At 36.3% G+C, this 27,038-nt stretch overlaps 1 protein-coding gene across 1 annotated transcript; it reads right to left on the reverse strand.

Moving 5' to 3' along the window:
• Positions 1-10,704: 10,704 nt before the first annotated feature.
• LOC143635986 (transcription repressor OFP13-like) lies at positions 10,705-11,509 on the reverse strand. Its single transcript, XM_077103713.1, has 2 exons — positions 11,143-11,509; positions 10,705-11,057 (listed from the first exon to the last, which is right to left on the reverse strand). The coding sequence occupies exons 1-2, from the start codon at positions 11,507-11,509 to the stop codon at positions 10,705-10,707; spliced, it is 720 nt and encodes a 239-aa protein (XP_076959828.1).
• Between the last annotated feature and the right edge of the window lie 15,529 nt (positions 11,510-27,038).

The raw sequence follows: 27,038 nt of genomic DNA on the forward strand, positions 1-27,038 counted from the left end.
ATTGAAGGTTTTTAGTCTTTCATCTTAATTAGTTTATGTAGCCTTATTAATACTTGTTTATGGTTGTGCAACATATATATAATATACACCCCTTGTTTACCTTTGGTAGTTACTTCTCCGATTCTGGTCGGTGAGGTTTCGGACCTCATAAGGCAAGGCTTCATGGAGGACTTCGTGTCCTTGATATATATACAACTATATAACTTGTTCATACATATTAATCTTGTTTATTTTAGTTTGTTGGTCATGTTTACAAGTTCCATGGTTATGGGTTTTTAAGAGTCTATGCTTCGCTTATACCGTAAATAGCCCTAAACCGTAAACCGAACTTTGTTACTAGTTTTGTTAAATAATTGTTTAAACATACTTATTGTTAGATCTAAGTTTCTAAAATCATTTTTACAAATTCTATGGTTATGGGTTCGTAGAATCTTACCTCGGTCTTAACCCGAAATACGATCCGAACCGAAAACTGAACTTTTGTTTAAAGACTTTATTGTTAACTTTTTGTTGTAAAACTTAAAGTATTTTTTTTATTTGTATATTATTATACAAGTTCTTTAGTGTTTGGACATGTGGAAACCAAACCGATTCTTACTCGCTTAAGACACACAAGTGTGTTTTTTTAGCCATCAAGGCTTGTATATTTCTTTAAAAATAGTTACAAATTGATTTTTAAATATTTTCTTAAGCACTTGGAAATGTTGGATCCAACTTTATCTCATAACAAAGTGTGACATTTGTCAATTTCGGGTTATTTTATACTTGTATTCTTAATGTAAACCCGACCCGTTTTGTATCCCGAAACTTTCGATATTATCAAAATGATGAATTGTATGTTAAGTATTTGTTTTATAGTTGTTGGATAAAAAAACACCCTTTTCGGTTCTTAAAATTCCCCGAAAACACTCAAAACGAACTCCAGGGACTAAAACTACCAAAATGAAGACTTGAAGGACCCATTTGTAATTTGTGCTTTCTTGGGTCTATAACCAACCCATTTTCATGAAACACCCTTTATGAAAGACCCATTCAACTTACCCTATATATACACACCCATCTTCTTCATTTGTGCTTACTTATTTCTTCATTTCTCTCTCAAATTCTTGAATTCTAAGGTTGTTCTTCATAAGCTAATCTTTCATTTTAACTAACTTCTCAATACTTAAAGCTTGATGTTACAACATATATATAATATACACTCCTTGTTTACCTTCGGTCTTTCATTTCTCCGGTCTCGGCCGGTTGAAATGTCGGACTAGTAAAGGCAAGGTTACATAGAGGACTTTGTAGTCCTTGTTTATATATTTAACAAATCTAACCATATAACTTGTTATACTTGCTTAAATTCTACATATTTTAGTTTATTTTTCATATTTGTCAAGTTCCATGGTATTGGGTATGTGGTGACTAGCCTCGGTTTCATCCCGAGTTGAGAACCGAACCAAAAACCGAACTTTTGTTTAAAAGCATTATTTTTAACTTTTTGAATGTAAAACTTGAGTATTATTATTTATAAGTTATTTTACAAGTTCCATGGTAATTGGGTATGTGGTAACCATCCTCGGTCTTATTCCGAGTCAAGGACCGAACCAAAAACCGAACTAAACCGAGTTCACTCGCTTAAGACACACAAGTGTGTTTTTAGCCACCAAAACTCATATTTTTCTTCAAGATTATATTTTAAATCAATTTTAGTTAATTTCTAAACATACTTGGCATGTCGGTAACCAACTTGATCTTATAACAAGTTCGAACCGATAAGGTCGTATACTCGCTTAACGAACGTTAAGGTTCTTCACAATAGAACTACATACTTGGTTAAGTCTATTTTGATTTTATTGAGTTATCTCATAAAATTTATTATTTTGGGAAGTTAACTGTGAGCTTGGTCAATTATCAAGTCTCGAACCGACAAACCCGAACACTCGTTTAAACCTCGTTTTGGTATTCTTATAACCAAAGGTTTTGCAATATCGCATTTTAACCCACATTATTACTTAACATAGGTTGAGTAAAAAAAGAAAAAAACTAATGAATAGAATACCGAGACCCGGTTTCGAGTAAACTTATTTTACAAAACTCGTTTCTTTAATTTCTCAAATATTTACATTTTAAATCCTAAACTTTATTTATTTACTTTATTCGTCATGTATTTTATTTTAAACCCTTCCAAGACTACCTACTAACACAAGACCCGTTTAATATAGGTCTTGCTCGTTAAACCGATTTCTCCGATTATTTACGACACTATCTTTCAAGTTACTTGTTAATGTGAGTACTTTTTCATCCCTCGTTTTCCATCTTTCGTTTTGGGGGTGGCATTTCATACTTATTCAAATTCAAATGATTTATACTTGAGTCTTAAATCACAACACGTATTGTATATGTTTACTTAAATAAATGCTCGATTTGGTGTTATATGCTTTACATGATTATGTGCAAATTCTTGAATGCTAAGGCGGGTAGCCTCTTGAATGCTAAGGCGGGTAGCCTCATCAAAGTATGATCATACGTTAATTCCGAGTATATATGGTATCCCCATAAAGAAAGGTGTCGTCAATGTATTCTTATTGACGATTTCATTATTGTCGTCAATGTATTCTTATTGACGGTTCGTCAATGTATTCTTATTGACGGTTTTATTTTCTAAATTGTTGCTATTATTTATTGTTTTCATATACTAGTTGTGGATTTCATACTATATACTTATTGTCCAAAACTATGAAAATTGCTCACCAACCTTCGTGTTGACAAACTCTATTTTATGCAATGTTACAGGTTTGATGTTAGCTTGATTGGATTACTTGAAGAAACTTATTATCTTGGCTTTAGGATATTAGAAAATAAAAGAACAAGTTATTTGTTTATCTATCTATTTGGCATTTTGTATGAACAATTGTTGTGTTATTTATGATGATATGGATTTAATGAGTTGTTTAAATATTCTAACTTTATAGTGTCATTGTGCAATGAGCAATCATGTCGCGCCTCGACGTTTCCGCCTTCATTGGTCGGGGTGTGACACAAAGTTTGGACCGACAAAACCGAACACTCGCTTAACGTGTGTTGTTAGTTCTAAAATAATGGAGCTACATACTTGGTTAAGTCTTATTAAATTTTATTGAGTTATCTCATAACATTCAATATTTTGGAAAGTTGACTTTGGGTTTGACCAATTATCAAGACCCGAACCGACAACCCGAACACTCGATAAAAAAAACCCGTTTTAGTATATTTATTCCAAAGGGATTTGCATTCTTGCATTTTATCCACCTTATTATTTAACATAGGTTGAGTAAATATTAAGATTAGATACTTTAACCCGTTTTCGAGCAAACTTACATTTTTAAAGGGTTATTATTATAAATTCTTAAATAGTTACATTTTAAAACCTTGAAGTTTAATTATTTACATTTCTCAACATTTATTTTGTTTAAAGACCTTCAAGACAACCTTTCTAAATTCAAGACTTCTTTTCTTTTTAGGCATTGTGTGTTAAACTCGTCGTTCCGACAAATCTCCAAATTATCATCTTTCAAGTTTACTACTTGAAGGTGAGTACTTCATACCCCATTTTCCATCTTTTATTTTGGGGGTGACATTTCATACTTATTCAACAAAATGCTTTATATTTTAATCTTAAACCACAAACGTAGTTGTATACTTTACCTAAATAATTGCTCGATTTGGTGTTCTATGCTTATATGCCTATGTGTTTATCGCTTTTGGTTAGTGGAACTATAAAATCCTAGACTATTTGGCATCCCCTTATAGTAAGGTGTCATTAACGTAATGCAATTAACGATAACTATAAAATCCTAGACTATTTGGCATCCCCTTATAGCTAGGTGTCGCTAATGTGTTTAGCGATATCTATTTATCCAAATTACCACTTTTATTTATCATTTCGTATGCAAGTTTTGTGGCTATCTTTATTATATACTAATATGATTAAACTTATGAATTGCTCACCAACCTTTGTGTTGACAAACTTTATTTTATGAAATGTTGCAAGTTTGCATTTTGGTTGATTTATGATTGTGAAGAAAACGACATCAAAGACCTTAGGATATTAGTAAAAATGAACAATATCAAATTTGCCATTATTTTGTGATATCTTGTTTATGGTTATTTTATGGATAATTGTTATGTGACATTTCGATGTTGTGAAATGAAATGAGTTTATTAAATACTGTCACTTTAATTAGTGTCATGTGCTTATGGACAATCGTTACACCTCGGCATGTTCCGCCGCCTTTGGTCGGGGTGTGACATTTGATTCGTTGATTCGATATTTAGTTGGGTCGGTTAAATGCCATGTAACGCTCATGGTCCGAACAACTCCATTGATTAGATAATTCGTTAATTAGTTGTGTCAGTTAAATGCCATGTACACGCTCATGGGCTGAACAACTCAATTGTTTATTACACGTTATTTGAATTGGGCCAACAAATTGCTATAGAACGCTCATGGAAGGCCAATTCACAAACTTTATGTTGTTTTATTTAGTTTAGCCATTCAAATTGCTATGGAAAGCTCATGGGAGGCCAACTCATTGATTTGTGTTTTTTATTTAGATTGGGATCTCGAGCTACCGTGGGAAGCCCATAGAAAGCCCAACCCAATAACATTTTACTTTTGAATTTTTGTAAACATTATTTATTAAATTAAATATCTTAAGAAAATTATTCACATTATTTTCAATCCTGACTCGTCCTCAAGTCTTCACTAGTACTAATACATATACATACGCATCACCATTATCTCATATCAACTTATTCACACAATTTACCCATAATTTCATTAAAATTTCATCCTTGGTCCTCGTAGAATGTCTTTCTTAAGAATCATCGTCATAATCAACGTCGTTCACTTGCTTCTAGTGATTGCTGTTCGACTACTAGAATCGACAGAGAGTTTGCCGCTGTATTCTGTTAACCAAACGACCACCAATCTCGACAAAACTAAAATGCATCAAACAAGAAATCTTATACTAACTCATATTCGTTAAAATATTTATTCAAATTATATTTTCTTATTTATATCCATATCCTCAAACTATAAATTTCTAAGTACATTTAAAACCTTATCCTCAACTTTAAACTATAAATATTTTATTATCTCTTGTTTTCCTCAATATCATGATGGTTTTCACAACTTATTTTCCACTTTATAAATCTTTATTATTAAAATTCAATTATTGTAAATTTTATTATTATTAAGCTAAATTATGTATTCTCTAAATTAAATTTCTATTTTTAAATTAGAAAGTTCCCGTTAATTAATTTAACTTTTATTATTAAATTGGCTTTTTGATTGAACTTTCATCGTAAATATTTCACGTCCCTACTTTGATTTTTCGAAAACTTTGAACGTTTTAAATGATAAATTCGTAGTTGTTAGAATAGTCATGGTGGTTCCTGCATTTCTAACCTCGCATTTATCTCAATTTATTATATGCTTCACTTTAATTTAGAATTTATTATCTACTCAAATTTCCATTATTGACAATTCAAATTACTTACTTCCTAATATTTATAACGATTTTATAATAAAGGAAAAATCTACGAATTCCTAATTTAATCTAATTTAATATCTTCAATTACCTACCTTATATTTTATAATTTTAAAGGTTTAATTAGAATAGAACTATCTCAGTGATTCGGGAATATCCGCTTCTCAATTTAATCTAATAACGATTTATTTAAATACGTATATTTTTGCATTTTCATTAATAAATTAAATTATTAACTACTAATTTTTATAATATTTTAGAATATCTTAATAGAATTAATCTCATCCCAAATTCACAATTTGAAAACATATAAACTTTACATTAACTTCTCTTTAATCTCATAAGTTCTTAAACTAACTAAACTCGACTCACCAAAATCTTCAGCTGAACTTATACTCTCGGTCTTAAGAATTTCATCTTAATGAATACGATCTTTAAAGATTCCACATGTTATTAACTATCTTAAGACTTGTTATAAATTAAACTTTTGAGCATACCATCTCATGAATAAAATTCCTTTATTTATCACGATTAGCTTCATATTCTACTCTTAGCTTATTCTCGATCATCATAATTCATTTCAAACGTCTACTTCAAGATATTTCACTCTTCAAAATTTGTAACTTTCCTAATTAAAAGATATAATAGAAATCACCTGGTTTTATTAATCAAATTCGAACATTAAATAAGTATCTCTGGAATTTATAGTTAAAGTTGTACTTTTAAAAGCAAAAGAAATTTTAAAAATCACACGGTTTTATCAATTCAACTTGAACATGTATTAATTAACTTTTAAAGTATATTTAACAATTATTATCAAAACAATTGTTTTCTCTTAAAATTTCATTTTAAATGTTTTATAACCCACATAATGGAATGGATTATGCAGACCATCCGACGATAAGGGTAATTATGGTCGCAAACATAACTATTCAAGTCATCGCATGGAAATCATAATACATACAATTGTGTGTCATGATTTAGAACCTAAGGTAGCTTGGGTAACGGTACGAATGGTGAGATGATAAGGACATGGTGGATACGCCGCTGGTACATCCTATATATAAGTGTCCATATCGGATTGTCATTTGAAGTGTTGCTTTGGTTATTAGAAGTTCTATATTATGATATTTTTCTTAAAAGTATAAATTATTTTCAAAACGATAATGTTTTGGTTTTTCTTAATTTCGGGACGAAATTCCCTAAAGTAGGGGAGACTGTAACATTTCGGATTTTTCAAACCGTATTCGTTTGTGTATAACTCGACCCGGAAATATTTTGGATCATTGGTATTAATCAAAACCAAGTAGCTATATTCAATTAAGTTTCCATATGTTCACTTTAGGCCCTTCGTACTTTATATTATATTCATTCCTTAACTATTTCATAAAAGATCCAATAAAAGAAAAAATTAACAAACTTTAGGGACCAAACATGTAACAAATCAAATCTCCACCCCATGTAGCCGGGGCGCTGCGAAGGCACAACCAAGGGTTGGCCGCGCGGCGCCATGACCCAACTGATCTGATCGTTTGTCATTTATTGCATTCCTAGTTCATTTTTGGCCCGAAATCGCTTATTTTAGGACATAATCGAGTGTTTTAAAACCCAAGAAAACTCATATAGCTTAGATATATGTCCATACTCATTAAACCTTGATCAAGAACGAAATTTACTGGTTATAATGTTGATTTGATCATTAAAGGCCCATCTAGTTCTAAAACGAGTAAGTTTCCATATTTAGTTCGATTTAGTGTGTCATATATAAACATATCATTATTTTTCTGCCACAAATCATCCCTAAAACCCTAATTTAACATTCCCAGCCGTCATCTCCTCTGCCCATCATCATCCTCTTCGGTTTTTGCATTATTGTTGAAGATACACGTTTATTCGGTTGACTTTGCTTATGCACCGACATTTGACTCATCATATCTCTTGATTCTTTCACTTTCCTGGTAAGTTGTAAACTGTAAAATCATTCATATACATTCCCTAGTCAATAACCTTCAATCAATTTCGGTGGTTGAATGGTGTTGACTGGTCAATCGCTTTAAAACTCGATAAAGGGCAAAATAGTCAACTAGTTTGACTATCCGTTTTCTCATTCTTCTGATCGGATTCAATGTTCGGTCCAGAAGAATTTTATTCTCGTAACATAATTTTAAGGCTACTGACAAAAACCTGACTTCCGACTCGCTGTTTGGATTCTGGTCAGTACCAGCTCGCTTAAATCTTAAAACAAACATAACTTGAGTTCTAAACATCCGTTTGGATTGACTCCAGCGTCCACGAGTTCGTTTTTATTTATATTATCATATCCTAAAATCTCATATTCTGAATTATATATATATCGTTTGACATGTAGTGGACGACTCGCTTATTCGTTAGCTCGTTTAATCGCATTTAGTAATCGCTTAAGGTGAGTTTTATCATTCCCCTATTTTATAACTTTTCTAAACATTTTGGGGACATATGCGTACGTATTCGTATTTCATACTATATATATATTCGAATAAATGCATACGTGTTATTGTGAGTGATTTAATCAAACATACGTGCTATGTGCTTACCTGTGTTACCATTCAATCAATCGTATATTGGGATTACTATTCAATCAATCATATAGCGGGTGTTCATGCTGGTGACCAACGCCAGATTCGCTTGGCAATGGTCTACATATTTGTTTGTGTTTTGATTATATTTACCGCACTTATCACGTCATGCTTATTTATATTGTTGTGTCAAAACTGGTGATATTCTTACTCAACTTTATATTGACAAAAATCCATTTTATACGCATTTATAGGTTTCTTGTATTGAAGATTGAAGTTTGGACATCTAAACAAGACCTTATGATATAATCAAGTTAACCTTTATTTGAGTTTATATTTGTACATTTAAATTGTTTATTGTATTTGGATATTGTGTGTATAATCAAAATAAAATAATTAATTAGATATTGTCACATTTATATTATGATAGTATCTTCGAGCTGTGAGCAATCGGATCACGCCCCGACATTTCCACCTTAAGTTGGGTGTGACAACATAAACTGTTCCTCAAATTAATTAAGTTCATAAAATTGATTAGAAGTCTTCTTTCATGACTTCATATTAAATGAGGTTGGCCGATGTCTTGGTTCTTTTAGTTGTTTCACCATCAACTTTGCCAAACTCAACACTAATTTGGATAGTCGTTATTATTAGATTATAGGCTGTCACGTTTGGTTTTTGTCTCTTGTTCGCTAATGATATGCATAACGCGAGAGCTTAATTTGTTGTGACTTAGTCGTTAGGGTTAGTCATTAAAATACATGTATATTTAAGGGTGTAAAGGAATCGACTCAACTTCGAATTAAGATCGAGTTTGACTCTTTTTATGTCTAAAGCTTGAGCGTGATTAATTGATTATTTGTTAATTATTTAAAGAGTTAATTACTTGAATGCGCCATGTGATATGCGTGGATTGCATGTATATATTATTTATGATGTGTTATATATCACGTTATATAAATTCATATTATACTTATACAAGTAATAAACTTATTTGGCTCGTGAGTTGAATCGAGTTTGGCTTATGAAGCCGGCCCATGTTCTATGTTCGTTTATTAAATGATCTTCATTTTAGATTCGAGTTCCGCTCTAGCTTGTTTAAACCCTACTTGACTCAATCTGATAGCATGCTGTCTGATGTTGTTTATAGCAACTCTCATCTACACACATTCTAAAGATTTCAAAAAACCTCAACTCGATCACTAGAAGATTTAGCTATAATAGATGAGAAGAATAATTTACTATGGAATTCAAAATCTAGAGTGACTAAATACATAAAGATGATGTGTGGATATTAACAAGCATTATAAATCTATAAAACTGTGCTATGAAATTTATATTTCTTGAAGTTATGCACTAGTATTCGAGATTATTGTTCTTTTTTGTCATATAGTAGAAAAGATTTCTTGTCAAATGTAAAATAAGTATTCTAAATATGTACCAAAGATAAAGTGGATCATTTAATAAGAAGATATAAACTTGGGGTTCATATATTTCAGTGACGTCTGGTCGTAATCAATCCTTTCAAAATACGAAAAACTTAAATATATATAAAAAGTTCTAAATTATAATAAAATAAATAAAATTAACAAAATCATTGTAGTCTATAAATTGAAGGGGAGTATACCAAAATCCCATACGTTACTAATCAAACCGGCTGTTATTTGAAGTTATATAGGAGTGTAAATTTTGTTGTTTACGTCCGTAGTGGACTTTGTATGAAACTTTATACGTCTTAATAGAGAATTAAGATGATCGTGTGTATACGGCTTTTATAAACTCATATAGGATCGACATACAACTTTATTGTATACATCTATATAGATATATGTGTGTATACGCTCATTTTAAAATGCTATAAGCCAACATATTGTATTCTAGTGGATTGATTGATGTGATAACTATGGAAAGTCTTGAACAGCTAAAAACAAATTCGCAAGCTACATGTGTAAAATGTGAAAAATATTATGGTACAAGATGTGGAATATTACTAATGATATCAAATTCACTCTTGTGCCACCTTGGCTATTTGATTAGTGGGCAACCTCATCAAGCATGATTAGTACTCGTGGATGTTTAGTGGCTCATTTTAAGCAAATTCCACATACTGATTAGGATGGTGAGACAAATCTTATCAAGGATGATGGGTCCATAATTACAACACCATAGGCAAATCATGCATATCGGCAATAGACATGAAAAACATTTAATTCATAAGAAATATCGGACCTCAAATGTCACCAACCGCTTTAACCACAATGACTATGGATGAAATACTGAGAACTCTATACTTAAGCATACCCAGATAGGAGTTTAACCAAGACGAGTGACCTCTCGGGAAATGATCACTTAGGCAAACAAAACACAACATATTCGATAAGTACAATGACTCTGTTTATATCCATAAAGCTATCACGATTGACATCATGAGTATAAAAATTATCTTATTTCATCATAAAATTAACTTATCATTGTCTTATCTAATTATCAAACTTCACACTCAAATGACTCCCTATCTAAGTTCTCATTAATGTACTTGTACCTCCGCCAACAAAAGCATAAATTTAACAACACTAAATTATGTAGTCAAAGTAGATAAATAAATGTAATTAGTTAGTAAATTATATAACTTAATTACCGTTAGGAGGAGATAACATAGGAGAAGAAGAACTAGAAGCACCTGAACTAAAAGACACTACACTATGATCAACAATCGAAATACCACCACCACTACCATCACCATCACCTTCACCGCCAAGGCGGCAGTCACCGGATATCCCAACAAGCAAATCAACAAATGCTCCAACAATAAACTCATAATTATCCTTGTCATTCATCTTCAAATACCACCACAACAACTCCTCCAAACACTCCCAATCTTTCAACCCATTAATCTCCACCATCTCTTCCATCGATCTCTTGAAATCGACATAAGGATTCCCCGACTCCATCACCATCGCCACACTTTCTTTATACGGCAAATCTGTATGTAGAATAATGAAAACCTCGTAAGGTAATGTTTTGTAATCAAATACTAAAATTACAAAACCCTAATAATATATTCTCACCAATATTATTATTATTCTCCAACGTGCATGGCCCACCACTGCTTTGAGTTTCAAGTAAAGAACTTGTGGAATCCGGTTCAAAGAACAATCGTTCGGACCGGGCTTCACGGACAATGGTTTCCACAGCAGAGGAGTCTGACTCAGACGAAACACTGGCGGTTTCGGGTGAGTTGGTGAATAAAGAACCAAGTGTAGTGAGCTCCACATCCGGTTCAACCGGTGGTTCCTTGTTAGGGTTTATAAAAACCGGATCTTGGTCAGTGGTGGCTCGGAAAGATAGGGTTTTGGGATGGGTGTTGCAGGAAGGCCATAAGCATAGTTGTTTTTGCTTGTTAAGTAACAACATAGAAGGTATTATATTATTCATGTTAAGTGGTGTATGTGAGTGTGTGTATAAATCTCAGTTGTATGTGTTGAAATCAATACTGTGGTTTGGTATTAATGGTGAGTATAGATGGAGAAGAAGTGAGAGGTGGGAGGGAAAAGAGGCTGGTAGAGACCCTCTTGTGTGTAATTAATGTTGTTGGTATATGTTTTTTAATGCATCATATACTTTCTACCAAACTTTTTACTTAAATTTATTCAAATTATATATATATTTTTATAGAAGTACAATATTTTTTTTTGGTTTTGAAATGCTATACAAGATTTTTTGAAATAACTTCATTATAAAAGTAGGGTTTCTCGGTTAAGTTTATCCGTCACGCGTTTGATTGACAATCGTAGGTTGGAAAACTTGTATTATGAATAGAATTTTTTGGTGCCAATAAAAGATCAAGATATTCAGTTGTTCGGCGAGCTAGTTATTCCTGAGAAAATGACCAAATGGGTCGCTTTATCAAGAAGGACTTTAAGATACCCTCTTGTTTATGTTCATTACATGGTTCATAAGATGGGACCTGAGACAGCCGATCATATACTTGTGTCATGTGAAATTGCCAATATGGTTTGGACTTTGATAAGTCAATGGTGCAAAATTTAACCTTTGTACGGCTTTTTATTACAAAAAGACTTAACCAATATATGTATGCACAACTATGTTTCGGGTTGTAAAAAAAGATGAAAGATTATAGGCGTGATTACAAGGGTGGCGTGTATCCGCATTTGGAAAACTCAGAAAAATAAGGCCTTCAACAATAAAGAAATTAACCCTCAACGCAATCGCCTAGACGATACACAAACATTAAGTTTCTTTTGGGGTGAAAGGTAGAGCAAAAGATATCTCCGTAATCGAAAATTTGATGTAATTTTCAATCTTGTAAGTTCATTGTAACCATGTAAGTGCTTTTGCAGCGTTTTGGTAAACGTCCTCGTTTATGTATGTAAACGTTGCTATTTTATAAAAAGAGAGTTTGTTGTTATTATACTTGCACATAAATTAATGTTGATTTTTTGGAATTTATAAATTAATGATTTATTTCTTCTTAAGAGGATTTTAGGAATTTTGTAAAGAATTATAAAATTATTTTCTTCAACCAAAAGGATTGAATTTAATAGTACAAACAAGACACAATAAATTATTTTCCGTGATGTGGCGTAACAAGCATTATCTTTTTGGATTTTTCCTGTTCACACTTGTCATCGTTACATTTTTTTGAAAAGTTACAACTTTAGTGTAAAAATGTACACACAAGTAAAAAACTTTTCATTTTTCAAAAAATGAGTTTTTGTTATAATATTAGCCCTAACTATAACAAGATTATTAGGGTAATGTGAGAATTTGAAGATAATAAAGAGATCACCACTATCTGTAGCAATATGCAATAAGAGAAGATGGAATATGTTATTCAGTAACTTTTGTTGATAGTCTTCATTATTGTTACATGCGTTAATATTTTTAGTACAAACTTTACTATTTCAAACTACTATTGAGGTGACTATTTGGGGAACAAACGTATATGATTGCTTTGAAGAAATGGTCATCCAAAAACATGGATAAAATCGTATGTTGAAAAAGTGGTCTTCCAAAAAGTGAAAGCGTCAGTGCTTTATAACACTCCCCCTTGGATGACACTTTTTCAAAACTTCGGGTTCTTGAAGTACCGCCTCATTAAAAACCTTGCTAAAGAAAAACCCAATGGGAAAAAGCTTTAGCTAAGGGAAAAAGAGTGCAGTGTATAGCTCCCCCTCAAATTGCAGGTCGTTACATTGTTCGTATATGGCGCATGCCAATATCATGAACATGTTTCCTGAATGTTGCTGTGGGAAGTGCTTTTGTGAAAAGATCAGCTGAGTTGTTGCTGGACTGGACATATCTCATTTCAACCTGATTGTCTTTAATAAGGTCTCGAGTATACTCAAAGTATCTTGGTGGTATGTGCTTTGTTCTGTCACTTTTGATATATCCTTCCTTCATTTGCGAGACACAAGCTGCATTATCTTCATAGATAGGAGTTGGAATTCGATCTTTCTCTAGTCCACAAGAAATCAATATGTGTCGTGACATAGATCTTAACCATACACATTCTCTTGAAGCTTCATGCAATGCAATGACTTCGGCATGATTTGAAGATGTTGCAATGAGTGTTTGTTTCTGAGAACGCCATGAAATCGCAGTTCCTCCATTCTTAAATACATATCCAGTTTGAGATTTTGCTTTATGGGGATCAGATAAATAACCTGCATCTGTATAACCAACTAACCCTTCTTTTGAATCGTTAGGATAAAATAAACCTAAATCAACAGTTCCTTTTAAATACCGAAAAATATGTTTAATGCCATTCCAATGTCTTTTAGTAGGGGATGAACTGAATCTTGCCAATAAATTAACTGCAAAAGAAATGTCAGGTCTTGTACAGTTAGTAAGATACATAAGTGCTCCAATTGCACTGAGGTATGGTACTTCGGGACCAAGAATCTCTTCATTATCTTCGCAAGGACGAAATGGATCATTGTCAACATTGAGTGATCTAACAACCATCGGCGTGCTTAAAGGATTTGCTTTGTCCATATTGAAACGTTTTAAGAGTTTCTCAGTATAAGTTGACTGATGCACAAGTATTCCATTATGCATATGCTCAATTTGTAAACCAAGACAATATTTGGTTTTTCCAAGATCTTTAATTTCAAATTCTTTCTTTAAAAGAGCAATTGCTTCATTAATTTATTTTTGTGTCCCAATTAAATTTAGATCGTCAACATACACAGCTATGATCACATATCCTGATGTTGTCTTCTTGATGAAGACACATGGACAAATAAGATTATTTGTGTATCCTTTGCTTATCAAATAATCACTCAAACGATTGTACCACATCCTTCCAGATTGTTTCAGTCCATACAAGGATCTTTGTAATTTGATGGAATACATTTCCTTAGGCTTTGAGCTTATTGCATCGGGGAGTTTAAATCATTCGGGAATTTTCATATAGATGTCACTATCTAGTGATCCATACAAGTAAGCTGTGACAACATCCATAAGGCGCATCTCTAAATTTTTAGAGACTGCTAAGCTGATTAAATATCTAAACGTAATAGCATCCATGACAGGAGAATACGTTTCTTCATAGTCAATTCCTGGCCTTTGAGAAAAACCTTGAGCTACAAGTCTTGCTTTATATCTTGTAACTTCATTTTTCTCATTTCGTTTTCTCACAAAAACCCATTTATATCCTACAGGTTTCATTGACTTTGGTGTAATGACAATAGGTCCAAAAACCTTTCGATTGTTTAGTGAGTTTAATTCAGCTTGCATAGCATCTTTCCATTTGTTCCAATCTTGTCGATTTTTACAATCATCTACAGATTTTGGTTCAGGGTCATCATTTTCTTCCATGATATCGCTTGCCACAGAATAAGAAAATATATCATCAATATTTTCCATTTCATCTCGATCCCACATTATATGTGATTTACCATAGTTTATTGACAATTCTTTATTGGAATCATTTATTTCTTCCTGAGGAAATGTTATATCATTTATTCTTTCCTGAGGGAAGGTTTTGTCAATCATTCCTTCCTTAGGGTCAGTATCCTTCTCAGAACCCTTTCTTTTTCGAGGATTTTTATCCTTTGAACCGACTGGCCTTCCACGTTTTAAACGTTTTTGAGATTCATGAGGTGTATTATTATGGTTTTGCTTGCTTGGAATCTCAACTCGAGCTGGAGCATTAGCAGCTGGTATATGAGATTTAGTGACCCTGTTTATATCAGTAAATGCATCAGGTAACTGATTTGCAATTTCTTGTAGATGTATTATTTTTTGAACCTCTGTCTCACTTTGTTTTGATCTTGGGTCTAGGTGTAACAATGATGGCACACACCATGATATATCTCTTTCTTGCGTTTTCATTTCTCCCCCTAATGTCGGGAACATTGTCTCGTTAAAATGACAATCAGCAAAACGTGCTGTAAATACATCACCTGTTAAAGGTTCAAGGTATCTTATGATGGAAGATGTTTCATATCCAACATATATTCCCAACCTTCTTTGGGGACCCATTTTTGTGCGTTGTGGTGGTGCAATAGGAACATACACAGTACAACCAAAAATTCTAAGATGAGAGATATTTGGCTCATTTCCAGAAACAAGTTGTGTGGGAGAGTATTTATGATTTGCACTTGGTCTCACGCGGATTAATGATCCAGCATGCATAATTGCATGGCCCCAAATAGAAACAGGGAGTTTTGTCCTCATTATTAATGGTCTAGCTATTAGCTGTAGGCGTTTGATCAACGACTCGGCTAAGCCATTTTGTGTGTGTACATGAGCAACAGGGTGTCCTACAACAATCCCCACAGACATGCAATAATCATCAAAAGCATGTGATGTAAATTCTCCCGCATTATCAAGCCTTACTCTTTTAATGGTATAATCCGGAAAATGTGCACGTAATTTGATAATTTGAGCAAGAAATTTTGCAAAAACAACATTACGAGTCGATAATAAAGAGATATTAGACCATCTGCTGGATGCGTCTATTAAGACCATGAAGTATCTAAATGGTCCACATGGTGGATGAATTGGTCCACATATGTCACCTTGAATTCTTTCAAGAAACATTGGTGTTTCTTTATCGACTTTTAATGGCGAAGGCCTTGTAATTAATTTTCCAAGAGAACAAGATGTACATTGAGGCATTTTATCTATTTTATGGATCTTTTGACCTTTCAGTGGATGCCCATGTGTATTTTCAATGATCCTTTTCATCATTGTGGATCCTGGATGGCCTAATCTGTCATGCCATAAGTTTATGATACCAGAATCGCAACAATTTTCTTTGACTGCCATATGTGCTTGAGGCACATTTATATATGTATAATGTAAACCAGAATGGAGCATTGGCAATTTTTCCAATATTTGATCTTTGCTTATGATATGCAAATATTTTTCATTACTAACAGTCCTTGACTGAGTATCATATCCATTATTGTGACAACTGCCCGATCCGACCCGACCCAGGTACCCGTTTTCGAATCCGATTCTTTTTATGATTTAAAATTTAATTATTTTTCTTTTTACAACTTAACATTTAAAATTTATATTTTTACTTACTAATAATAATATTTTCTCTTTCTTGTCGTCATCTCGCCCTTTTCTCTTTCTTGTCGCCGTCCCGCCTCTTTCTCTTTCTTGTCGCCGTCCCGCCCTTTTCTCTCTTGTCGCCGTCCCGCCCCTCTGCTTAACCCTTGAGCCTTGAACCCCTTTTTCTCTTAACTCTTTGCTTGTCCTTTGGTTCTTCCCGCCTAAGGATGTCTGCGCAGCTCCACGCGCCAGACTCCTTACAAGGAAGCCTGCGCGAAGACCAGCTGTTCCTGCGATACGCGAGGCGAACTGTTCTCGCAGCGCGCTAAGAATTGTAGTTCTTCTCGCAGCGCGCTAAGAACGGTAGTTCTTCCCGCGACGCGCTAAGAATTGTAGTTCTTCTCGCAGCGCGCTAAGAACGGTAGTTCTTCCCGCGACGCGCTAAGGATTTGTAGTTCTTCCCGCGGCGCGCTAAGAATGGTAGTTCTTCCCGCGGCGCGCTAAGGATTTTAGTTCTTCCCGCGGCGCGCTAAGGATTGTCTTCTGTCTGCCTTCGCCCTCGCGCGTGCGCTCGAGTCTTCTCGCGCTAGACCTTAAGTCTTTTCTTCTGTTTAGGTCAGCCTGTATTCTTTTGTGATATCTTATCTTCTGTCTGAATAGTCACTTTCGGCGCAGCATGCGCACCAACCCCATTGGTTGGCAGAAAAAGTGACTGACATAATCTTTTGAAATCTTCTTTTGCATGCCTTGACCAGTACCTTTATCTGACTCCTCCCATGCTTGACCTGTAACCTGTCAGCCTTTTCCCCATCCCCTGCAGCTGCCGGCATATCTTTTGATATCTTTTGCTTTTGGAATCTTTTGCCTTTTGATATCTTTTGCTTGATTTGATAAAATCTTTTCCTCTTTTTAAGGGATTGTGTTCCCTAGGGTTTTCCTATATATAAAACTATTTTCTTGTTATTTAACACTACACACACAAACACTTAAACTCTTCTCTGCTCTCTTCTCCTTGCCCTCTGCCGTTGTTCCTCAGCCGCCTCCTCTCTCTGCCTTCGTCTTTTCCCTTGTCCTGCCCAGATTTCCGGTAATATATAATATATAATAATTTGTTAAAGATACATATTACTATGTTAACATATATTCAAGGCATAAAACAAATCGTTAAACCAATAACCTCTTATTTATAGGTTAACTTGTGCTTGTTTAAAAGTTGGTTCTTGCATTATCTTTCAACACACCTTTTTCAGGTGAGTAATCTCGTACCTAATCCCTTTTTATTTTTAATGTTTTGGGATGTTCATGTGTTCGTACAAACTTGAGTCTTAAACTTGTTTATAAACTTTTGTCGCGCAAAACCCCATGTGTTATGGACGTAGACTTGGCTGTTTATTTGTATGTGTGGATCATTAACCGTCTTGTCGGCCTATTCCGCAATTTTCATGGATCCATTAGATGAACACGGGAGAACTATCGTTTATGATTTCTCTTTTGTTTACACTTGCACAGTTTTCTTGTTTTTGTGCTCAATTGGGAGCACGGATTGAACTATGAGCTATGATCTAAGGCTTGATCACAATCTGATTACACCCTTGTTGAACACCAGTTATACACATGATGCGCGCAGATATTGTTATCTATTTATATCTATTAAACATGATTTCTCACCGACACTGAAGTGTTGACGTTTTATTTTAACACATGTTCAGGTTTGCTGTAGCAGCTTTTGGGAATCTCTTGGACGCGTAGGATGTTTTCTTTTGTATGGACCTAGATTAAAATGTAACAAGACAAATTATCTTATTTGAATATTTTAAGTTATGATATGATTTATGTTACTTTATGTCATGTTCTGCGCGTGCGCAATGAAATGTATTTATTAAATATTGACACCCAAATAGTGTCGCGAGTAATGAAACAATACGTGGCGCCCCGATGTATAATCCGCCATCGGTCGGGGTGTTACAGATTGGTATCAGAGCTCCGTGACTTAGGATAGGTGGTTAGACGTAACGACCTAGAATACCTAAGAGTCCCTTTTCGCGCATGAGAAATATCTCATGTTTGCGCGCTAATTGTTAATTACTCGATATTTATAAAATATGCTTGCGCTTACGCAGCACATGATTTCATGTTTTATTCGCGATCTTTCGATTTTATTGTTAAATTTCAATTTATTCCTTTACTTGCATATTCGTTTGTTGTGGGGATTGAAAATCCGAGAAGTCATGGTGGTACATGAATAGTTGATTTTCAATTACCATTAACTTTATGTTTTAAATTGAAGATTTGAAAAGTCATGGTGATACATGAATTGTCAGTCTCCAATATTCATTTGCTCGATATTTTAAATTGAAGATTTGAAAAGTCATAGTGATACATGAATTGTCAACCTTCAATGCTCGTTTACTCGATATTTTAAATTGAGAACTCGGAAAGTCATGGTGATGCATGAATTGTCGATTTTCAATTCGAATTTATTACCTGTATTAAGTTTGCATTTAATTCATATTTTACTTCAAAATTTGATAGCATTTAACTCCGCGAAACAAGCTTTACGACGATATACCTTGCGCTAAAACGATTTCCCATACCAAGATATTAACAAAAATTAAAACTTTTATAGAATGCCTCCGCTATCAGCTCGTTATCAGAGGAGAGAAGCCGCGCGCAGACGTAGGCAGCAACGTTCCCAGGAAATGGCCGCCGCAATAGCCCAAGCCTTAAACCAAAACAATACCAACCCCTCCGGATACAATATTAAATCCTTTAATGCGGGTAACCCTCCGAAATTCACAGGGCTTGAAGGAGCCACCGTAATGCTCCAATGGCTCGAGAAAATTGAGAACACCTTCCTCCATACCCAATGCCCTCCAGACCGACGAACCTTATACGCCTCAAGTGTCCTAGAATCAAGGGCGCTTACTTGGTGGAACGGAGTAGCTCATGCGCGTGGCGCAGAGGCTGCTTCTAGCATGCTTTGGGAGGAATTCAAGGAAATCTTGACGCGAGAGTTCTGCCCTCCCAACGAAGTAAAGCGCCTGGAGGAAGAGTTTTGGAACCTGAAACAGTATAGTGGCGAAGCGCGCGAGTACGCGACGCGCTTCCATGAATTAAGCTTGCTTGTCCCGCACCTTGTTACCCCTTCCCGCCGAGCCATCGAGAAGTTCCTTGGGGGTCTCCCCATGGAAATCCAAGATTCTGTATGGGCCAGGAACCCACTAACCCTCTCTGACGCCATCGAGTTGGCCGCTGTGCTCAGCGACAACCATGTCAGGGCAGGAACCCTGTTCCTGCGAGGAACCGAAAAGACCAAACCCACCAAGACTGTCCCAGAACCAACAGAAACCAAACCAGAACCCTCAAACCGTAACAACCTCAAGCGCAGGCGCAAAGCCTACGCGCTTACCAACCCGCTCGTTGTCCAGCAACCCGCCTACCAACCTCCAGTACACGCTCTTAACCCACTGTCAACCTACCCAACACCCCCTGTAGTCCATAACTATTCCTTAACCAATCCCGCACTCCCTGCCCCGCCAACTAAGAAACCCTACACAGGAAACCAACCCTTTTGCCCAACCTGTAGACTTCACCACCCACCTCAAGTCCCGTGTCGACAATGTAACCGATGTGGCCGTACTGGCCACACTGCTGAGAACTGTAGAGTCCTTCCCTCCAACCCAATTGCGCAAACACCACCAACCTACCTGCAGAACCCACAACCAACATACCCTAATCCACGACCCAGGTCGTGCTATAATTGCGGTGATCCCAGTCATTTCCGGAACGCATGCCCGAGACTACAAGTTCAGATTACGCAAGCTAATCCGGTTAACCAAATTTCAAACCAAGTGACGCGCGGCCGAGCTTTTAATATAACCGCGCACCAAGCGCAAGCGAATAATGACGTGGTTAATGGTACATTTTTACTTAACGGACAATATGCATCCATACTTTTTGATACTGGCGCCGATAGAAGTTTTATTTCTCGCGCATTTGAGCAAAAACTTGCGCGACCGTGAGTAAACTTAAGCGAAAACTTTTCAGTTGAAATGGCTAATGGTGAAACTATTTTAATAAACTCCGTAATCAAAGATTGCACGCTTAACCTTAACGAAAACGATTTTCTAATCGACCTCATTCCTATGCCGCTTGGAAGCTTTGATGTTATTATCGGCATGGACTGGCTCTCGCAAAATCGCGCCGAAGTTATTTGCGCCAAAAAGATGATTCGCATTCCTCGAGGAAATGGTGATCTGCATATCTACGGCGAAAAACCATCTAACGGTCTTAAACTAATGTCATGCACTGAAGCCCGAAGACTTTTGCGGAAGAAATGTGTCGCTTTCTTAGCCCATGTGGTCAAACCCGATGAAGGAAAGAAGAAACTTTCTGAAATCCCCATCGTGCGTGACTTTCCTGATGTCTTTCCCGATGATCTTTCTGGTTTACCTCCTGCTCGGGAAGTCGAGTTTCGTATTGATCTTGTCCTTGGTGCTTCCCCCGTAGCCAAATCTCCTTATCGACTTGCACCCGCTGAAATGCAAGAATTAGCAAGTCAACTTCAAGAGTTGACCGATAAAGGATTCATTCGCCCTAGCTCTTCGCCCTGGGGTGCTCCGGTGTTGTTCGTTAAAAAGAAAGATGGTACGTTTCGCATGTGTATCGATTACCGCGAGCTAAACAAGCTCACCATTAAGAACCGGTATCCATTACCGCGTATTGACGACCTCTTTGACCAACTCCAAGGTGCCTCTTGTTTCTCCAAGATCGATCTCCGTTCTGGCTATCACCAGTTGCGTGTCCGCGAAGAGGTTATTCCCAAGACTGCTTTTCGAACCCGCTACGGTCATTTTGAATTCTTGGTCATGCCCTTCGGTTTAACCAACGCACCCGCTGTTTTCATGGATCTAATGAACCGGGTGTGTAGGCCTTTCTTGGACCGATTCGTGATCGTGTTTATCGATGACGTCCTGGTTTATTCCAAAACCAAGGCCGAGCATGAGCAACATCTTTGGTTGGTGTTGCAAAAGCTTCGAACCGAACAACTCTATGCCAAACTCTCCAAGTGTGAGTTTTGGTCGGATGAAGTACAGTTTCTTGGTCATGTTGTAAACAAGATGGGTATTCATGTCGACCCATCCAAGATTGAAGCAATCAAGAACTGGATTACACCGTCCACTCCTACCGAAATCCGTTCCTTTTTGGGCTTAGCTGGTTACTACCGGCGATTTATTTCGAACTTCTCAAAGATCGCTTTGCCTTTAACAGCTTTAACGCACAAAGGCAAACCGTATGTTTGGGGCTCTAAGCAAGAAGAAGCCTTTCAGACGCTCAAGCAATTGTTGTGCGAAGCTCCTGTTCTAGCGTTACCTGAGGGTACTGACGACTTTGTTGTTTATTGTGATGCCTCCAACCAAGGTCTCGGTTGTGTACTTATGCAACGAGGCAAGGTTATCGCTTACGCGTCTAGGCAACTTAAAATTCATGAAAAGAATTATACGACTCACGACCTCGAACTTGGTGCCGTCGTATTTGCCTTGAAAATCTGGAGACACTACCTCTATGGGACTAAGTGTATCATTTACACAGACCATAAAAGCCTTCAGCATATTTTTGATCAAAAGGAACTTAACATGAGACAACGCCGATGGAACGAACTCATCAGCGATTACGATTGTGAGATCCGATATCACCCTGGAAAGGCTAATGTGGTAGCCGATGCGCTCAGCCGCAAACCCAGCCAACTCAACTGTATCTTGCCGCGCACGCAGCTTCGCTTCGCGCCGATCCAAAACGATCTTGAATCGCGCATTCGCGACGCGCAGCGCGCATCGATCAGCAAAGGCAACCTACGCGCTGAGTTAGCGTGTGGCGCCGAAGCACATCTAGTCCCTAACCTGAATGGAATTCTCTGTTATCTCAATCGCATCTGGATCCCCAATGATGAGAATCTTCGCTCTGTCATACTGAGTGAAGCGCACAAATCTCGGTATTCCGTTCATCCTGGTGCTGACAAAATGTACAGAGATTTGCGCCTTTCTTATTGGTGGCCTGGTATGAAAAAGGATATTGCTGTGTTCGTAGCTAAATGCCTAACTTGTTCTAAGGTAAAAGCTGAACATCAACGCCCATCTGGTTTGCTCGAACAACCTGAAATTCCTACGTGGAAATGGGAAAGTATAGCAATGGACTTTATCACCAAGTTACCCTTGACCGCAAGCAAACATGATAGCATTTGGGTAATAGTGGATCGATTGACCAAGTCTGCCCACTTTCTGCCCATTCGTGAAACCTACCGTGTTGAACAACTTGCCCATCTTTATGTCAAAGAAATTGTCTGCCGTCATGGTACTCCCTTGAGCATCATATCCGATCGCGATGGCCGTTTTATATCTCGCTTTTGGAAATCTCTCCAATCTGCGTTAGGAACTCGTTTGGACATGAGTACTGCATATCATCCTCAGACTGACGGACAGTCTGAGCGAACCATCCAAACCCTTGAGGATATGCTTCGATCTTGTGTTCTTGATTTTGGAGGTAATTGGGATTCACACCTACCTCTGATCGAGTTCTCTTATAATAACAGCTATCATTCCAGCATCGGTATGGCCCCATTTGAAGCACTTTACGGTCGAAAGTGCCGCTCACCGATTTGTTGGAGCGAAGTGGGTGAAGTTCAAATCACAGGACCCGAACTAGTTCAAGAGACAACCGATAAAATCGCCAAGATCCGTGATCATCTGCTGACTGCCAGAAGCCGACAGAAGAGTTACGCAGATCGCAGGCGGAAGCCTCTCGAATTTCTAGTTGGTGATCTTGTTCTCCTCAAAGTGTCGCCCTGGAAGGGTGTTGTCCGCTTTGGGAAGAAAGGTAAGCTTGCACCTCGTTATGTTGGTCCATTCAAGATTCTTGCGAGGGTGGGAAAAGTTGCCTACAAACTGGACCTGCCGCCCGCGCTCAGCAATGTGCATCCAACTTTCCATGTATCCAATCTCAAGAAATGTTTAGCTGACGAGAACCTCCACATACCACTTGATGAAGTTCAAGTTGATGAGTCTATGCATTTCGTTGAGAAGCCTGTTGAGATTATGGATCGCGAGGTAAAGCAAACCAAGCGCAGTCGCATCCCTATTGTTAAAGTTCGTTGGCAGTCCAAGCGCGGAGCCGAGTTCACTTGGGAAAGGGAAGATCAGATGAAGATCAAGTACCCGCACCTTTTCTCTGCGCAACCTACTTCGAGATAAATTTCGGGACGAAATTTCTTAAAGTAGGGGAGACTGTGACAACTGCCCGATCCGACCCGACCCAGGTACCCGTTTTCGAATCCGATTCTTTTTATGATTTAAAATTTAATTATTTTTCTTTTTACAACTTAACATTTAAAATTTATATTTTTACTTACTAATAATAAAATTTTCTCTTTCTTGTCGTCATCTCGCCCTTTTCTCTTTCTTGTCGCCGTCCCGCCTCTTTCTCTTTCTTGTCGCCGTCCCGCCCTTTTCTCTCTTGTCGCCGTCCCTGTAACGATTCCGGCAAATCCAGGTATACCCTAGCCGGTATATACTATTTACGTGTCATTTAAATATTGATTATATGAGTTATAGTACGTATATACGAGTATATATGATTCATAGTATGAATCATACTCAATTATATAGTGAATCGCATTGGAATTACGATCAACCAATGATCGGTTATTGAAACCCGAACGGATCGGGAATTACATTATAGACGAAGTATATAATGTTTAGTGATATTTACGAAGTATTAATGCTTCGGGATAAGTAAATTATAGCACAGAAAGAGAATTTCGATTTATTAGTACGTCGGTACGATAAACGAAACCTTTAACACCAAACCAAGCAAGAGACGATCGATCAAGCCGAAAAAGATGCGTAATTATTAATAATATGATGTTTTAATGTCATGGGTTAAGTTTTTAAAGTTTTTAAATCAGTTTTATGTAAATTTTATTTTGACCCGAAAAACGACCATTTTAGGCTCGTTTTAAGCCGAATTACGAGTTTAAACGAGAAACGAACTGAACCAGACTATCCACAACATTATCCGGATTGTGTAATCCAAATGTGTGGCCATGGTTTGAGATGTGGGCCCCCCACACACCACCATATGGCCGGCCTTGTTTATACACACACACATTCCATTTTTTTTCTTTTCTTTCACACCAATTTTCTCAAAAGCTCTCAACTCTTTCAACATTCATCCAATATTCTTGAGTTCTAACCAAGATTTGAAGGTATAACATATGTTTTTAAGCTTGAATTTTGTTTTCTAACTTCATGATCTTGAGAAAAGGAGGTTTCAAATGTAAAAATGGGTGAAAACCCGAGTTGAAACTGATTCTCGCATGATCAAGTGATGTATACAAGTTATACAAAGGATCTTGATCCAAGTGATGAGTTAAAAGAGTTTATAACGAATTTTTACGGTTAAAATCTTGTTAAAATGAGTTTCCAAGTGAAAGATGGGTGAAAACCCGAGATGAAACCGACTCTTGCATGATCAAGAGATGTATACATGTTATACAAGGGATCTTGGTCCAAGAAATGAGTAAAAAGAGTCGAGAACGGATTTTTACTGTTAAAACCTTTGTTTTTACTTAAAAACCGACACTTTGAAAGAAATGGTTTGATTGTTGGTATAGTTTGCTTGGTATAGTGTTATTGTGCTTGTAAGTGTTGTATCTAGCGGCTAGCAAAGGCTAGAAACCGAGATCCTTGCGATCTAAAGCTAGAAAACACAAGATAGTTCGGTTTTCGTGTGGTTATGAAATTTGGACAGATTGTAGCACGCTTAGAGTCGGGTCACGAAATTTCACAGAGATGATCTACACATGAAAATATGAGATCTGTGAAATTTTGGTAATTTTTGGATAAAAGATGAATATTTGGTGAATTTAATGCTCGGTTTTGGCCAAAAATAGTGAAAAATAGCTAAACTTGATGACAAATTCTGAAAAATTTAGGATAAGATTTTTATAACATATAAAAGTCACACACAAAATTTGAGCTCAGTTGGAAAAGTCTAAAGGGGCTTTTCGGTAAAACGAGTTCTAGGGCTTTCTAGCTCGGTTTTGGGTGAAAATGGCTTGAAAAATGAGTTTTAAATTCTGGAAAAATTCCAGGGAGTTATGAGGATGGCAAGGATCATCCCAGAAAAATTTGGGATTTTTCTAAAGTGTTTTGGTATTTTTGACATATTTAGTGTATTAAAAAGGTTTAAAAATAGATAAATAAATGTAAATATAGAAAAATAAATCTGGAAAATTTTGTAAAATTTTCTTTCTGTCAAAATAAGTTTTGTGCAAAATTTCAAGACCCGAGACTAAACGGGTAATTATTTGTGCTAAAATGAACATAAAAACAAATATTTAAAGCATTAAAACGTGTAAACCGGCAAAACTCGCATAAGCGAGCTGACTGGTATATAAAAACCTAAAAATGAACCATTTTCATAAAACTAAGTAAAATAAGTAAAAATAAATCATCCAAAAATAATTCGGATGATTTGGGTAATTTTACCCGATTTTACTGTTTCCGGCACCTAAATGACGGAAACGGGCCCCGCGGCCAAACGGGGTGTCAAACCGAGCTCTAATTTCATCACTTTAACTAAAATAACAGTCAAACACCATTTTTGGGTTAAGTGTGAATAAACTCATTTTTGAAACTAAAAACGGACGACCGTGCTAGGCACGCAAATCAAGGAAAACATAAAAATGATAATTTTGACCGTCCGACTCTAAGTAATGGCACAATCTGAGTCCTTAGGAGTGTCACGGGGTTAACATTGTCCCCGGATCGAATACAGTACTGGGTTAACAATGTTCCCAGATGTACCGATTAATACGGATTTAGTTTATGGGAATTATATAGTGACGACTAGATATTATATTACAGATCCAGGCACGTAGCTGTTCATTGTATTACCCACAGACTCACAAAAAGGTGAGTTTTCACGAGCCCCTTTTAATGATCTGTTTTAAATATTTTCCCGGGGCGGAAAGCATGATTGTGTTAAATTATCTAAGTACATACCGATCGTATGGAAACACTTGTATATTTTTTTATATATATATGGTATGATGCATAGAATAGATAATTTGTTTATCGGGTGGAATTGTTCTGGGGTAACTTAGTTCCCAGAGGGTTATTGGATATATTTCTGGGTTAACAGTGTTCCCAGAGGGTATTGGATATATTTCTGGGTTAACAGTGTTCCCAGAGGGTATTGGATATGTTTCTGGGTTAACAGTGTCCCCAGAGGTTACTGGATATGGTTCTGGGTTAACAGTGTCCCCAGAGGTTATTGGATATGGTTCTGGGTTAACAGTGTCCCCAGAGGGTATTTGATATGCGCTGGGTTAACAGTGTCCCCAGGGGTTATTTGATATGTACTGGGTTAACAG

The sequence above is a fragment of the Bidens hawaiensis genome, unplaced genomic scaffold (assembly GCF_021521415.1).
Source record: "Bidens hawaiensis isolate Kalapana, Puna unplaced genomic scaffold, B.hawaiensis_p1.1 tig00000055_1, whole genome shotgun sequence".
Lineage (NCBI taxonomy): Eukaryota > Viridiplantae > Streptophyta > Magnoliopsida > Asterales > Asteraceae > Bidens > Bidens hawaiensis.

Bases quoted from the DNA above. Each gene is read 5' to 3' on its own strand.
- LOC143635986 (XM_077103713.1), bottom strand. From the start codon at position 11,509: ATGAATAATATAATACCTTCTATGTTGTTACTTAACAAGCAAAAACAA. The intron at 11,058-11,142 runs GTGAGAATATAT...TTCTACATACAG, and splicing joins GGAGAATAATAATAATATTG to ATTTGCCGTATAAAGAAAGT.